At 60.1% G+C, this 12,927-nt stretch overlaps 2 protein-coding genes and 2 non-coding genes across 5 annotated transcripts; 3 read left to right on the top strand and 1 right to left on the bottom strand.

Annotated features, from left to right (window-relative positions):
* The first annotated feature begins 49 nt into the window (after positions 1-49).
* Positions 50-7,410, top strand: P2RY11 (purinergic receptor P2Y11). 2 transcript variants are annotated; one of them, XM_022557354.3, is made up of 13 exons: positions 50-155; positions 244-414; positions 903-1,004; positions 1,197-1,247; positions 1,355-1,525; positions 2,175-2,251; positions 2,458-2,565; positions 2,674-2,797; positions 2,890-2,968; positions 3,088-3,217; positions 3,291-3,460; positions 3,551-3,637; positions 5,996-7,410. In XM_022557354.3, exons 1-13 carry the CDS (start codon positions 138-140, stop codon positions 7,099-7,101), a joined length of 2,394 nt encoding a protein of 797 aa, XP_022413062.1. In that variant the 5' UTR covers positions 50-137; the 3' UTR covers positions 7,102-7,410. The 2 variants fall into 2 exon arrangements, with proteins under 2 accessions (XP_022413062.1, XP_022413061.1); XM_022557353.3 differs by lacking the exons at positions 50-155; positions 244-414; positions 903-1,004; ... (7 more) ...; positions 3,291-3,460; positions 3,551-3,637 and adding an exon at positions 3,768-4,331.
* On the top strand, positions 1,049-1,134 carry LOC115804196 (small nucleolar RNA SNORD105). The gene has a single exon (XR_004025057.1). It is a non-coding gene; the product is annotated as a small nucleolar RNA SNORD105 (small nucleolar RNA).
* Positions 2,299-2,378, top strand: LOC115804197 (small nucleolar RNA U105B). The gene has a single exon (XR_004025058.1). It is a non-coding gene; the product is annotated as a small nucleolar RNA U105B (small nucleolar RNA).
* On the bottom strand, positions 7,411-11,809 carry EIF3G (eukaryotic translation initiation factor 3 subunit G). Its single transcript, XM_022557356.3, has 11 exons — positions 11,705-11,809; positions 11,519-11,565; positions 10,935-11,018; positions 10,735-10,823; positions 10,525-10,584; positions 9,432-9,536; positions 9,153-9,342; positions 8,319-8,426; positions 8,069-8,205; positions 7,876-7,982; positions 7,411-7,526 (listed from the first exon to the last, which is right to left on the bottom strand). Exons 1-11 carry the CDS (start codon positions 11,722-11,724, stop codon positions 7,511-7,513), a joined length of 963 nt encoding a protein of 320 aa, XP_022413064.1. The 5' UTR covers positions 11,725-11,809; the 3' UTR covers positions 7,411-7,510.
* Positions 11,810-12,927: the final 1,118 nt, after the last annotated feature.

Genomic DNA, 12,927 nt, shown 5'->3' with positions numbered 1-12,927 from the left:
CGCGACCTGGTGCGCAAGCCCATGTGGTGACGTCATCACGCAGCGGCGCCTCACGTAGTCGCCTCGCCGGCGCCGGAAGTGAGCTGTGCGGCGCCGGAAGCAGCCGGCAGAAGAGGCCTCGAGGAAGAGACGGTGGCATGGGGCAGTCGGGGCGGGTGAGGCGCGGCGGCCGGGAAAGCGGGCAGCGCGGGTGGGGTCCCGGCGGTGGCCGCAGTGCTCACCTCTTGCCTCTCGCCCCCGCAGTCCCGGCACCAGAAGCGGGCGCGCGCCCAGGCGCACCTCCGCAACCTCGAGGCCTATGCCGCACAGCCGCACTCTTTCGTGTTCTCTCGGGGCCGCGCGGGTCGCAGCGTACGACAGCTCAGCCTGGACTTGCGGCGGGTCATGGAGCCGCTCACCGCCACCCGCCTGCAGGTCTGCATCGCCCAGCCCATCTCCACCCGCTGTGGGCCCCGTCTTCTGTGGGGATGGCTCCATCCTCGAAACCGCGCGAGGCCGCAGTCTCCCTGGCTGGAGAAAGGAGCCCTTATGGGGACCATCGTGGCTGCCTCTCAGGGCTTTGAGTGGCAGCAGCGAGGGCGAGCAGATGAACCGCGCGCAGCTTGGCTGGGTGCCTAGGACTGGTGGTTAAGAGGGGACTCAGGAATCAGCAAAGCTGGCTTCTCTCAAAAGCCCCGATCAAGTTACTTAACCTGTCTGGGCCTCAGCTGGCTGTCGAGGGACAGAGGCGGTGCTCAGATTCAAGTCTGACTGGCTCTAGAGGCCAAGAGCATTCCGCTCTTCTCTCCTCCCCCCTTCTTCCAAGGGTTAAATGCAAGAAAGGGCGTAACAGCTTAAGCGTATAGGCTTTGTTCAGTAAGGGGATATCAGTGATCATCCCTTTTTCTTTTTGTCGTTTCCAGATTCGAAAGAAAAACTCTCTGAAAGATTGTGTGGCAGTGGCTGGGCCCCTTGGGGTCACACACTTCCTGATCTTGAGCAAAACGGAGACCAGTGTCTACTTTGTGAGTGGATGCTCTCACCCCTCACTCCCCCACCCCCTCCTCCTCCCCCAGCTCTCATGATGACCCCTTGTGCCTCTGAGCTGCCGTGATTCTGGCTTCAAAGTAAACGCTCTGAAGAGATGGGCAGAGGTTCCCATTCCCCCTGCTCTCTAGTCGGACACCTTGACCCTCACTGATCCTTTTTTTCTGTAGAAGCTGATACGCCTCCCGGGAGGCCCTACCTTGACCTTCCGGATCAACAAGGTAAGGACTAGAGGTGGTATGAGGCCTCCGAGGGGTAGGAGCTGGGTTTGGGGATTGCCCCAGCCACGTGTGCTTGGCAGTTATCCACTCGTCACCCTGTCCTGCAGTACACCTTGGTGCGTGATGTGGTTTCTTCGCTGCGACGTCACCGCATGCACGAGCAGCAGTTTGCCCACCCTCCTCTCCTGGTGCTCAACAGCTTTGGCCCCCACGGCATGCACGTGAAGCTCATGGCCACCATGTTCCAGAACCTGTTCCCCTCCATCAACGTGCACAAGGTGGGCTGGGCCAGGCAACAGTTACCACGCACAGGCCCTTGGGTTGATTGCTCAGTCTTCACCTCCTAGCATTGAGGCTGAGAGCTCCGGGTTCTGAGGTCGAATCCCACTCATAGCGTTCTGTGACACCGCGCAAGAGGCTTCCCCCGTGAGCTGCCATCCCATCTGGCAGGTGGAAAACTATGCCCATAGTGCTTTATTTCCTAAATGCGCGTTGAGTGCTGGTCTAAGTAGAGGAGCGTGTATTGTGGCTCCATTTTACAGAGGGGGAAACTGAGGCCGACAGAGGTGAAGTCACTAGTCTCAGGTCAGATACGAGGGAGAAGAAGGCAGGACCAGATTTTTAAATTTGTCTGGCAGCAGAGCCCCTGCTTCTAATCCGTGGCACCAGTGGATCTCAAATTAGCCTTGTTAGATGCCAGTCGCCAGCAAGTCCGGTGTCGACGGCCTCAGTGGGCCTCGGACCCAGGATTTCTAGCCAACGTCCAGGCAGCCCCATCCGCCCCTGCAGTGCTCTCAGCACTCTGTGCCCTTCTACTGTGAGGCTTCAGGAGTGCAGCCATAGCCGGGGCTTGGCGTGGGCTCCGGCACACAGCGGGGCCTGGGTGCAGCTCACGCGGTGCCACGCCCTCTCTCCGCTCCCTTCCAGGTGAACCTGAACACCATCAAGCGCTGCCTTCTCATCAGCTACAGCCCTGAGTCCCAGGAGCTGGATCTCCGCCATTAGTGAGTCTGGGGCGGGGCGGGGCGGGGTGGGGTGGCGGGCGTGGCCCCGCTCTGCACCTGCTGACAGCGCTGCTGCTGAGCCCCTGTGATTGCTTCGTTTCAAAGTACACGCTCCGACGGACCGCAGAAAGGGTTGGTGGGGGGTGGAGCTGACCCGCGACCCCATGGCTCCTGACCCCTGTTCTCCCTCGCTCTGACCCCTGCAGCAGCATCAGAGTTGTCCCTGTGGGTGCAAGTCGTGGGATGAAGAAACTTCTTCAGGAGAAGCTCCCCAACATGAGTCGCTTGCAGGACGTCAGTGAGCTGCTGGCCACGTGAGGAGGGCTCAGGGTGGGGGCAGGGGGCCACCGCACGCCAGCGGGCCCCAGAGCTGTCCCAGGAGCCCGGGATCCCCTGCTGAGCCCCGTGTGTGCCCCACACAGGGGCGCAGGGCTGTCCGAGAGTGAAGCGGAGCCGGACGGCGAGCACAACATCACGGTGCTGCCCCAGGCCGTGGCAGGGCGTGGCAACATGCCAGCCCAGCAGAGCGCTGTGCGGCTCACCGAGGTGAGGCCCCGCCCAGGCAGGCCCGGTGGCTTCCCCCAGTCTCAAGGAGGGACTGACACACACTCCCCCAACCCCCTCCCCCGTTCCTCCAGATCGGGCCTCGGATGACACTGCAGCTCATCAAGATCCAGGAGGGTGTAGGAGAAGGGAATGTGCTGTTCCACAGTTTTGGTGAGGACGGGGCTGGAGGGGCACCGGGGTCTGAGGCCTGATCGAAGGTGGGTCTCAAGGTGCTGGGGGCCTCACCTGGATCTTGGTGAAGGCCTCAGTGGCTGTCTCTTCCCATTTAGTGCACAAAACAGAGGAGGAACTGCAGGCCACCCTGGCAGCCAAGGAGGAGAAGCTGCGGCTCAAGGCCCAGAGGCAGGACCAGCAGGCCCAGAACGTTCAGCGCAAGCGAGAGCAGCGAGAGGCCCACAGGTGTGTGGTCGCCAGGCGGATGAGGCGGGGTCCTGGGCGCAGGCTGCCACGTTGACCAGTGTTCCTCCTCCAGGAAGAAGAGCCTGGCGGGCATGAAGCGGGCACAGGCAGAGGCTGATGGGGAGGACAGCGATGCAGAGGACCCCGGGGCCCCTGCAGAGGCAGAGGGGGTCAGCCAGCAAGAGGAAGAGGAGGACGAGGCCGAGTATTTCCGCCAGGCTGTGGGCGAGGAGCCTGATGAGGGTGTGTGGCAGGCAGGGGTCAGTGTAGCTGGGCACCGTGGGCTTGTCTGTCCCTGTGCCCTGGTGGCCCTGACACAGTCTCTTCCCACAGACATGTTCCCAAAGGCAGCCAAGCGGAGGCGGCCTGCCGGGCCCCCAGGCAAGAAGCGACGGGTAAAGGAACGGAAGCCTGACCGAGGCAGTGACCGGAGGCCTCCAAAGGCCAAGGGCAGACACCCGGGGGCCCAGGCCAAGGTGGGACCCAAAGGGGCTGCCCGGGACCACAGGCGAGGCCGACCGTGGCCACCGAAGAGAGTAGCCTGAGGCCAAGCCTGGGTGGCAGGTGGAATGCCCCAGATTGGGGCCTGAGAAGTGCTGCCCTGGGCTCCCCACCTCCTGGGCCTCCAGGTGCAGCCCTCGGTTTCCTTTCATAAAGGAGAACTGTTTTCCTAACCTCCGCCTCTAATAAACTGATTTCTCATGAGTCTTAGTCTGCGCTTGAAATGGGGGGCCTGGTTTCTGCCCGAAGCCTGGGCCCATTTCCCCGACCCTGGGCAGTGGAAGTGCAGGGCCTTGTTTGTTTCACAGGCGAGGGTGACGGGCAGATTTGACCCTGCTTTGGTGCCTTGGGGTCCTGGGCCCCTCCCCCAGTCTAGCAAGGGCCCCCACAAGCAGATGGGCCAGCTCTGGAGGATTGGGTGTCATGAGGAAGGAAACCGGGGGTGGAAGTGAGGCGTGTGCCCAGACCAGCTCTGCAGGCTGAAGGAGGTGCTGCTGGCAAGGGGAGGGGCCAGCAGCGCTGCTGGTAGCTCAGCAAAGGACCGTGTGCACCACAGCACACGGGCCGCAGACCCAGAGGCAGGCCATGCGGGCCACGGCCACCACCACCTCAGGTGAGGAGCCAGCACTGCTGGGATGGTTGAGCCAGGCACACATCCAGGGCCATGGGGGTGGAGGCGGCCGGCTCCTGGAGGGCAGACAGAGGGGAGAAGGGGTTTAGAATCACGTCTGGACCGACTTCCTCCCAGGGCGGAGGGATGGGATAGGAAGGCAGAAGTGAGAGTGGGGTAGCTGACCGGGTCAGGGAAGGGGTACATGCACCTCGCACAGAGCTCCTGGCCAGCCTGCTGGACCAACTGGGAACAGGCCAATTCTCAGGTTGGAAAGTTGAGGCTGAGTGGGGCGTGTAAAGGGTCAACTGCAGAGCTCAGCTTCCCCCCGCACTGCTCAGTCCCAGGTGCTGTTCTGGGCACTGGGAAGCCAGTAGCAGGGCGCTGCCCCGCCCTCAGGAGGGAACATTCTGGGGATTTTTCTTACAGTGATCAGATGGAGTGACAAGCTGTGGCAAAAATATAAGCAGGGTAGGGGACCAAGGGTGCAGTCACAACGTTAGGGTGATCTCAGGTCCTCTCTCAGGACCAGACCAGGAGGAGGTGAGTGGGACAGCCTTAAGGATGCCTGTTGCCTGTGACTCAGCCAGTGCAAAGGCCCTGAGGCAGGCTGTGCCTTAAGGAACAGCCAGGACACTACGGTCCCAGGGAGCTGGGAGTGGGAAATGAGAGAGCCGGTGGGGTGGGAGGGATAGCTCCTGCAGGGCCTTGTGCGAAAAGGTGAGCGCTGGCTTTTCTTCCATGTGAGGAGGAAGCCGGGGAGGGCTGGGAGGATAGGGATGTGACCTGTCTCAGGTGCCCTTTGGAGGATGTGAGAGAACAGATGGGTGAGGGCCAGAGCAGGGAGACCCGAGTGCAGCCAACAGGTAGACGGTGGGGGCTGGACTTGGGTGACACTAAGGGGGTGACAGACTGACAGATCGGACTGGGAGTTGTGTAGTGGGGTGGGACACTCCCCTGGGCTCCCTCTCCTACACCGCAGGCCCCAGTGGCTCTGGGTGGTCACTGCCAGGTTACATGCGTCCCTGGTTCTTTTCCTTTACTTTTATTATTATTTATTTATTTGGCTGCATTGGGTCTTCATTGCTGCGTGCGGGCTTTCTCTAGTTGCGGAGAGTGGGGGCCACTCTTCGTTGCGGTGGGCGGGCTTCTCATTGCGGTGGCTTCTCTTGTTGCAGAGCACCAGCTCTAGGCACACAGGCTCAGTAGTTGTGGCTTGCGGGCTCTAGAGCGCAGGCTCAGTAGTTGTGGTGCACAGGCCTAAGTTGCTCAGTGGCATGTGGGATCTCCCCAGACCAGGGCTCGAACCTGTGTCCCCTGCATTGGCAGGTGGATTCTTAACCACTGCGCCACCAGGGAAGCCCACGTCCCTGCTTCTTGCTCCAGCTGGTTCTTGATGGTGCGGGACACAGAGAGAGGCTGAATGAAGGACTCTGTGCTTCTATCTGCTCTGGGCCTCTTCGTACAGATTCCCTCTGTACGAAGGAGCTGTGGTTGCCCCCCCCCCCCCCCCCCCGCTCCTGGGTGTGGAAAAGTACTCAGCGGAGTATGCCCCGCAAAGGGCTCCCGGCGCACAGCCGGTATGGGTGTCACAGTGTTTCCGACTCTGAAGGCAGCGGGAACCATGGTCAGGGACAGGGCTGATGCAGCAACGCTCTCTGCCCCAGGTCCCACACACTGCCCAGCCAACATCTCAGCGGCTGCTGACCACATCCTCAGCGGTTTCCAGGAAGACTTTCTGTGGCCCATGCTGGTGGCTGTGTTTCTGGTGGCCTTGGCTGGCAACAGCCTGGCCCTGTACCGCTTCTGCACCCAGGACCATCGCCCTTGGCACCCAGCCGTGATCTTCTCAGCCCAGCTGGCAGTCAGCGACCTGCTCTATGCCCTGACGCTGCCCCCGCTGGCCGCCTACTTCTACCCACCCAAACACTGGAGCTACGGGGAGACTGCCTGCCGCCTGGAGCGCTTCCTCTTCACCTGCAACCTGCTGGGCAGCGTCATCTTCATCACCTGCATCAGCCTCAACCGCTACCTGGGCATTGCCCACCCCTTCTTCACCCACAGCCAACTGCGGCCCAAGCACGCCTGGGCCATCAGCGCTGCTGGCTGGGCACTGGCGGCCCTGCTGGCCGCACCCACGCTCAGCTTCTCCCACCTGAGTGGGCCACAGCAGGAAGGCAAGTGCACTGTGGACAGGCCCGATGCCTGCATCAAGTGCCTGGGGACAGCGGATGACAAGCAGCTTGAGGCCTACAGGGTCTACAGCCTGGCGCTCACGGCTCTGGGCTGCGGCCTGCCGCTGCTGCTCAGCCTAGTGGCCTACGGCGCCCTCGGGCAGGCCGTGCTGCAGAGCCACGGCATGACAGCGGCCAACAAGCTGCACGTCATGGTGCTGGTGGCCAGTGGCGTTGCCCTCTACGCTAGTTCCTACGTGCCCTACTACGTCACAGGGGTGCTCAACGTGTATGCCCGGCAGCGCTGGAGAGCCCTCTGCCCAGGCTTTGCGAGTGTGGCCCAGGCAAAGGCGGCGCTGGGCTGGAGGACGTACGTGGCCCATCAGGTAACACGGGGCCTCGTTCCCCTGGCCATCTGCGTACACCCGCTGCTCTACATGGCTGTGGTGCCCAGCCTGGACTGCTGCCACCGACGCTGCCCTGGCTGCGGGCAGGGGCAGGCCCCAGAGAACATGGAGTGCTCCGGCCAAGCCCTGCCCCTCAATGTCACAGCCACCCCCAAAACCTCGGGGCCCCAGTCCCCTGAGTTGAGCCCGTGACCTGGTCCATCTTCAGCCCCCTCCTCATCACGAGACACTGGGACCCAGCAGCAGAATGGAGGCTGAGAGCACAGCAGGCCCCTGGCTCTGATCCCCCAAGAGGCCCTGAGCCAAAACTTCCTCCCCAAGGAAAGGCCTGCAGTGGGACCAGGGAGCGCCCAAGCCAGAGCAGCAGGAATTGCCACCCGCAGCAGTAACCCCGGGCAGGGCCAGGGAGCAAACTCACAACAGGGGGGGAAGGGGGGAGGGGGCCTGGCCCCGCCCACCACAGTGTGAGTGACATCTGCGAATAAATGGAACAGCACAGGGTGATGGAGATCTTTTATTGCCCTCGGAGCCCCCTGCTTCCGGAGGCTGCCCTCTGTCACTGAAGGATCCCGGGTCTGGGGGCCGAGCAGCAGCAGCCGGCTTAGTTGGTTGATGGCCTAGAGAGAGAAACACGAGGTGGCTGAGGATGGGAAGTATGGGGGCTTCCGACCCCTAAGGGAATCCCAAGAGCACACCCTACACCCACACCACAGGGAACTCAACGGGGATGAGGGGGACAGGGCAGGACAAGACCAGGCGGCGGCGCAGAGCACACGACGAGCCAGACCGGCAGGAAGGCCCCACCGCACATGGGCTGTGCGCCCCTCCGTGAGAGGAGAAGGACAGTAAATGACCTGCGCCCCAGGACAGCCTTTGTGGCTGTTAACCTGGCCTGGGGCCTGCAGTCAGCCTGAGCGTCTGTGGGCCGCGACGCCGTCGGGGGGCGGGGGAAGGCAGGGGTCTCACTTGGCCCACTCGACGTTGAGGATGAGGTGGTCGTAGCCGAAGCCGGACACCCCGGCAATGGCGCGAGCGGCGTCCTCGCGGCGGTGGAAGCTGATGAAGGCAAAGCCCTGGGGGAGGGGGTGGGGTCAGGGACGCTCAAGGCACAACTGGGACCTATGGAGGACCCCTCCCCACCCCCTGGCCGCCAGCCCACCTTGGACTGGCCGGTGGTCTTGTCCTTTGCCAGGTAGATGCGGGAGATGGAGCCGAAGGGCCGGAAGAGCTCCTGCAGGTCGGTCTCACGAGTGTCCTCGGACAGGTTGGTGACGCGGATGGTGGCATTGTCGTCGGCTGGGCGGGCAAGGAGAGGCATCTGTAAGGGGCCGGCCCCGCCCGCGGGATAATCACAGGGTGCAGGGAGGTGCCCGCCCGCCGGCCCAGTGCCAGGGTGCTCGTCACCTCACCTCTGCGGTTGGGCTGCATGGATTCCCCGCGGCGGCTGGCTCCATCCCGCAGGCTCGGAGGTACATACTTCCCCGTCTTGTTCTGAGTGGCCTGCACAGGCTCCAGCTCTGGAGACCAAAAGCAAGGCCCAGTCAGGCCTCCCCGGCACAGACCTGCCCCAGGATGCTGGCGGCTCCAGCCACGGACCCGCCCAAGCACCATCTGTCAAACCACAGGTGATCGGTTGATTCCTTCAAGGCCTCGTGGTCATGACTTAAAGGTCACATGCAGGAAGCTGACACCACCTCAACACCCTGCCGGCGGCACAGAAAGAGCGAGAGAACCCACAGGGGTTGACAGCAATGTCCAGCCTCACAACACATGGGAAGACAGGTACACAGGGTTAGGGACAGGCCCCAGGTACCTGCCCCCGGGCAGGCGACAAGTGGCTGCTCATCTGGGTGAGTCTGCTCCTTGGTGTGGGCATGCAAACACAGCGCACTCAAGTCAGGAAACTCACAGACACATCCGGGGAACAACCGTCTCCCCACCACTCATGGTGTATGTAGTCACACACGCGGCCGTGCCCACGAGCGGCTCTCACGGCCCCCAGTGAGGAGAGTCAGGTGACATCACCAGCAGTCAGAGCACCCACCTGCCAGTCTCTCTCACACAAACAAACGTGGCCTGTGGTCACAGCCTTGCAGTGCGGACGCTGTTGTGTGGGAGACGACAGCCCCAGCAGTGGCGGTCCCGTTCAGATGCCAGGTGACGACCCACGACTCTCCCAGAGGCGCACACAATCCCCATCCTCCACCCCACAGCCTGCCAGCCGCATCCCCGGGCCCTGGCACCTCCGGGCAGCTTCTCTTTCTCGCCAGTGGACAGGCCCAGCTGCTCGGCCAGCTCCTTCTGCATGGGCCCCAGCGTGTCTTTGTAGGGGCAGCGGGTGGTCCAGTGGTCGCCCTTGCAGATGCGGCAGGACACGATCTTCTGGCCCTTGAGCTTGTTCATCGGGTCCTCCTCTTCCTGGCAGTTCAGATCCTGGTGGGGCAGGTCAGAGCAGCTCAGACTGGGCTGGCACAACCCCGACACCACCACCACCCTGGCCACCAGCCTCTTGGCCCACTTACCTCTTTGCTGGTGATGAATGTCATGGATACATCATCGCTGACGGTGGTGGTGGCCACATTGGGCCCTGGTGGGTCAAACTCCGAGTTCCCAAACTTCTTCCAGTTCTGAGCTCAGGGCGGGATAGGGGACAGGTTAGGGCAAGGACAAATGCGACCCCCTCCACTGGCACCCTAGACTTACAAGCGCCACCTCCAGGGTGTCTGAGCCTTGAACCCCACTCACCACCCTCCCCAAATGCTCCTCAAAGCAGTGGTGATGACAGTTCCTGTTCCCTGAGTGCCTGCCAGGCCCTAGCTTCCCACCAGCTCCAGGAGGCAAGGGCAGCTCTCAGCCCCATGTTCCAGATGAGAGAACTGAGGCTCAGGGGGGAAACAGCTCCACAGCCAACAGCTCCTGGTGGGGGCCGTGCAGGTAGCGGACCAGCCCCCACCATGAAGTGATGCTCAGGGGTGTGCAGGGTCACCCAGACTTCCAGGGGCCTTGAGCTAATTAAACAACCTGAACCTCAACTTCCTCCCCTATAAAAAAGGGACCACAATGCTCCCCACACCTCCCCGGAACGCTACGGGGACTGAATGAGAAAATACTTCCTGCAAAGCACCTGGGTCTAACACAGAGAAAGTACGCCAGGAATTGTGCCAAATGTATTTATTGCTATCACTTCTTCTGCTGTGACAGCCACCTGAGGGGAAGGCTTGGCTCTGTTCCTCCTGGTAGACAACCCAAGAGGAATAAGAATCAAGCCCACCCACTGCTGCACCTGCTGGACTTTTCAGGGCCCCCCACAGACTGCAAACAGGCCTCAGTTCTGCTCCAGTAAAACAAGTACAAATAGTTAAACCCCACTTCTAAAAATAAAGGTACTGGGGAAAAGCATTCCTATTTTTCTCTGAGTCAGCCCTGGAGGCGCCCCCAAGACAGGGGAAGAAGGGTCTTACCTTCCTCCCCCTTCTTTTCTTTTTTTATTCTTTTCTATTTTTGGCCGTACTACGCGGCATGTGGGCTCTTAGTTCCCCGACCGGGGATTGAAGCCATGCGTCCTGCAGTGGACGTGCAGAGCCCTAACCACTGGACTGCCAGGGAAGTCCTTACCTTCCTTCTTGCCACAGCCTTTGAGGCCTTCCGGGTCTCAATTCTGAAGGTGCGAACAATCTGTAGACAGAAAGGGAGACGTGTGGGCTTCCAGCTCCTTAAGGTTCCTGGGGCCAGGGGATCTTCCTCATCAATGCACCCAACACACATCATTCTCTCCTTGTCCAAGTGCCCCCAAGCAAAGGGCCCCCACCTCTTCCCCAGCCTCACCTTGAACTTCTTGCCATCCTCATCTATCTTGTACTCAGTCAGTGTCTTGATGTTTCCATTGATGACCTCCTTGGGAGACGGCAGTGGAGCTGGGAGAGGGGAAGACACAAGAGGAACTGAGCCCTGGGGAACGGGGACCAGGCAGGAAGGCGGCTGGGGAGAAGAGGCAGCCCAGGGACGGAGAGGAGTCTGTCACTCACCTCCCGGCAATAGTTCAGGCTCTGGGCTGGTATCCCCGGTGGCCAGAGGGATCCCTTTGAGAAGCTCGCTGGTGACACATTTGTCTGTGGAAGGGAGTGTAGGGAACAGGGATTAGATAGAGAGGCAAGAGCTCCCAAACCGAAATGGAGGGAGCTTTGGGATGATGTCCGCACCAAGAGTTGAGAAAGGCGGGACCAAGGGCAGACGACTGGCCAGGAAGTGTCCTGGGATAGCCGTCCGGGGACACGAAGCTGGCTGTAGCAACTTCCAGCAATGGCAAGCATAGGGGATCCCTGGCACCCGGGCGCTAGTACAAAGGCAGGAGGGAGGCTGTTACAACTTCCTCCCCGGAGAAGGGGAGCAGCTGTGCTGGGACCAAGGATTTGGGCGGTGGCATGGGAGGAAGAGGTGAACGTCTGGAATTGGAGATAGGCTGGCCCGGATAAGGATGGCGCGGGGCAGGGGCTGGCCGTGAGGGGAGATGCAGGGTCAGACGGCGGTGCCAGGGTGGGGGATTGGAACAGGCAGCAGTGACGGCCTGGAGGGCTGGCTGTGGTGATCGGGGGCGACAGGGCAGACTCACCGTCCTCTCCCTCCTCTTCCACCTGATCGGCCCAACTGGGCTTCGAACTGCGGGGACAAGTTGGCCAGGAGGAGGGCTGGGTGAGGCGCGGCCCGGCTCCCGCGGCCTCGGCGCACCCAGGCTCCATAATACCCCCTAGAACGCCCAGTCCGCCTCCCAAGCCTCCCTCCATGACCCCAGACTCACTCAAAGTCTCCGGTCGGCATTGGAACACCTTCTCCACGCAGCCCAAGCCTGGGCCAAAGACCGGAAGTGAGAGGAGCACGGGACTTCCGATTCCGCTGCCTAGAGCAGCCCAACCGCTGTGCCCCACAGCGCCCCCGTACGGACGGAGGTAGAGGCGCCGGCTGTGTGAGAGGCTGGGCGCTGGTACCCTGCTAGGTAGCTAAATAGGAGCGTATCTCATTTACGTTTTTTAAAAAATTAAAAATTAATAATAACAACAAAGCTCAGTTATTGAGCTTTCACTGTTTGCAGGAACTGTGGGGAGAAATTATTATTTCCATTTTGCAGCTGAAGAAACCAAGGCTCGTCTCCCTTGTCTGGAAAGAGATTTCCTGATTCAAATTATCAAGATGTCGTGGCTCCCTCAACCATTCTTCCTCCTTTAGTAACTTTTTTTTTTTTCAGCTGCGCCACGGGGCTTACAGGATCTTAGTTCCCCAACCAGGGATCAAACCCGGGTACCCTGAAGTGGAAGCGCAAAGTCCTAACCACTGGACCACCAGGGAATTCACAGTAACATTCTTGGCTCCCTGGAATGATCTTTTCCATTTACTTGTTTACTGTCCAGCTCTCCCTCTAGAGCATGCATTCTCAATGGGAGTGATATGGCTCCCAAGAGGGCCAAAACTAATTCTTGGGTGGGGAAAACAAAACAAAACAGAACAAAAAAACCTTAGACATGACAATGGCTTGTGGCCCTCCAAAGCCAACCCTCCCTGACAAAATCTTATTCCTAAACATTTAATTTCTGTTGTTAGGGAGAAATTAAATGTAATTAGATTAAAACTGATTTAAATTAAAGATAATTCTATTTTTCTCCTATAGAGAGGCAATAATGAAAAAAATAGTAAAAACTGCTGTAGACTGCTGCAGAAAGCAGACATCTGCCTGTTTCATTCATCTCTGGGTCCCCAGCACCCACAGGGTGTCTGAACTTAGTGCTCAATTAATGGGCATTTGGGATGGGGTAGGAACCATATTATAAAGGACTTTTTAAACTAGACTAAAGAGCATAGGCTGCGGGGTGTGGGTGAGGTCACTGACATGTTTTGAGTGGTGACCCAATGTGACCAGATTTTCTTGTGAGAAAGGTTATTCTGGAAGCCTGTAGAGGATAGAGTGGAAAGGAATAAATTAGCAGGAGTCCAGGAAGGAGGCTGGGAAAGTAAGTAAATAAAGAGGAT

The sequence above is a fragment of the Delphinapterus leucas genome, unplaced genomic scaffold, assembly GCF_059928025.1.
Source record: "Delphinapterus leucas isolate spDelLeu-1000000601 "Yukka" unplaced genomic scaffold, BTC_Dleu_Yukka2 spDelLeu_asBTCV2_sq25, whole genome shotgun sequence".
Classification (NCBI taxonomy): domain Eukaryota; kingdom Metazoa; phylum Chordata; class Mammalia; order Artiodactyla; family Monodontidae; genus Delphinapterus; species Delphinapterus leucas.
Note: the sequence above shows the minus strand (reverse complement) of the source record. Positions and strands in the feature narration are given on the sequence as shown.

Bases quoted from the DNA above. Each gene is read 5' to 3' on its own strand.
- P2RY11 (XM_022557354.3), top strand. The intron at 1,005-1,196 runs GTGAGTGGATGC...TTTTTTCTGTAG, and splicing joins CGGAGACCAGTGTCTACTTT to AAGCTGATACGCCTCCCGGG. The intron at 2,969-3,087 runs GTGAGGACGGGG...CTTCCCATTTAG, and splicing joins TGTGCTGTTCCACAGTTTTG to TGCACAAAACAGAGGAGGAA.
- EIF3G (XM_022557356.3), bottom strand. From the start codon at position 11,724: ATGCCGACCGGAGACTTTGA. The intron at 9,537-10,524 runs GTAAGGACTTCC...CCCTGAGCTCAG, and splicing joins AGGCTGTGGCAAGAAGGAAG to AACTGGAAGAAGTTTGGGAA. The intron at 8,206-8,318 runs GTGAGGTGACGA...TTGCCCGCCCAG, and splicing joins CATGCAGCCCAACCGCAGAG to CCGACGACAATGCCACCATC.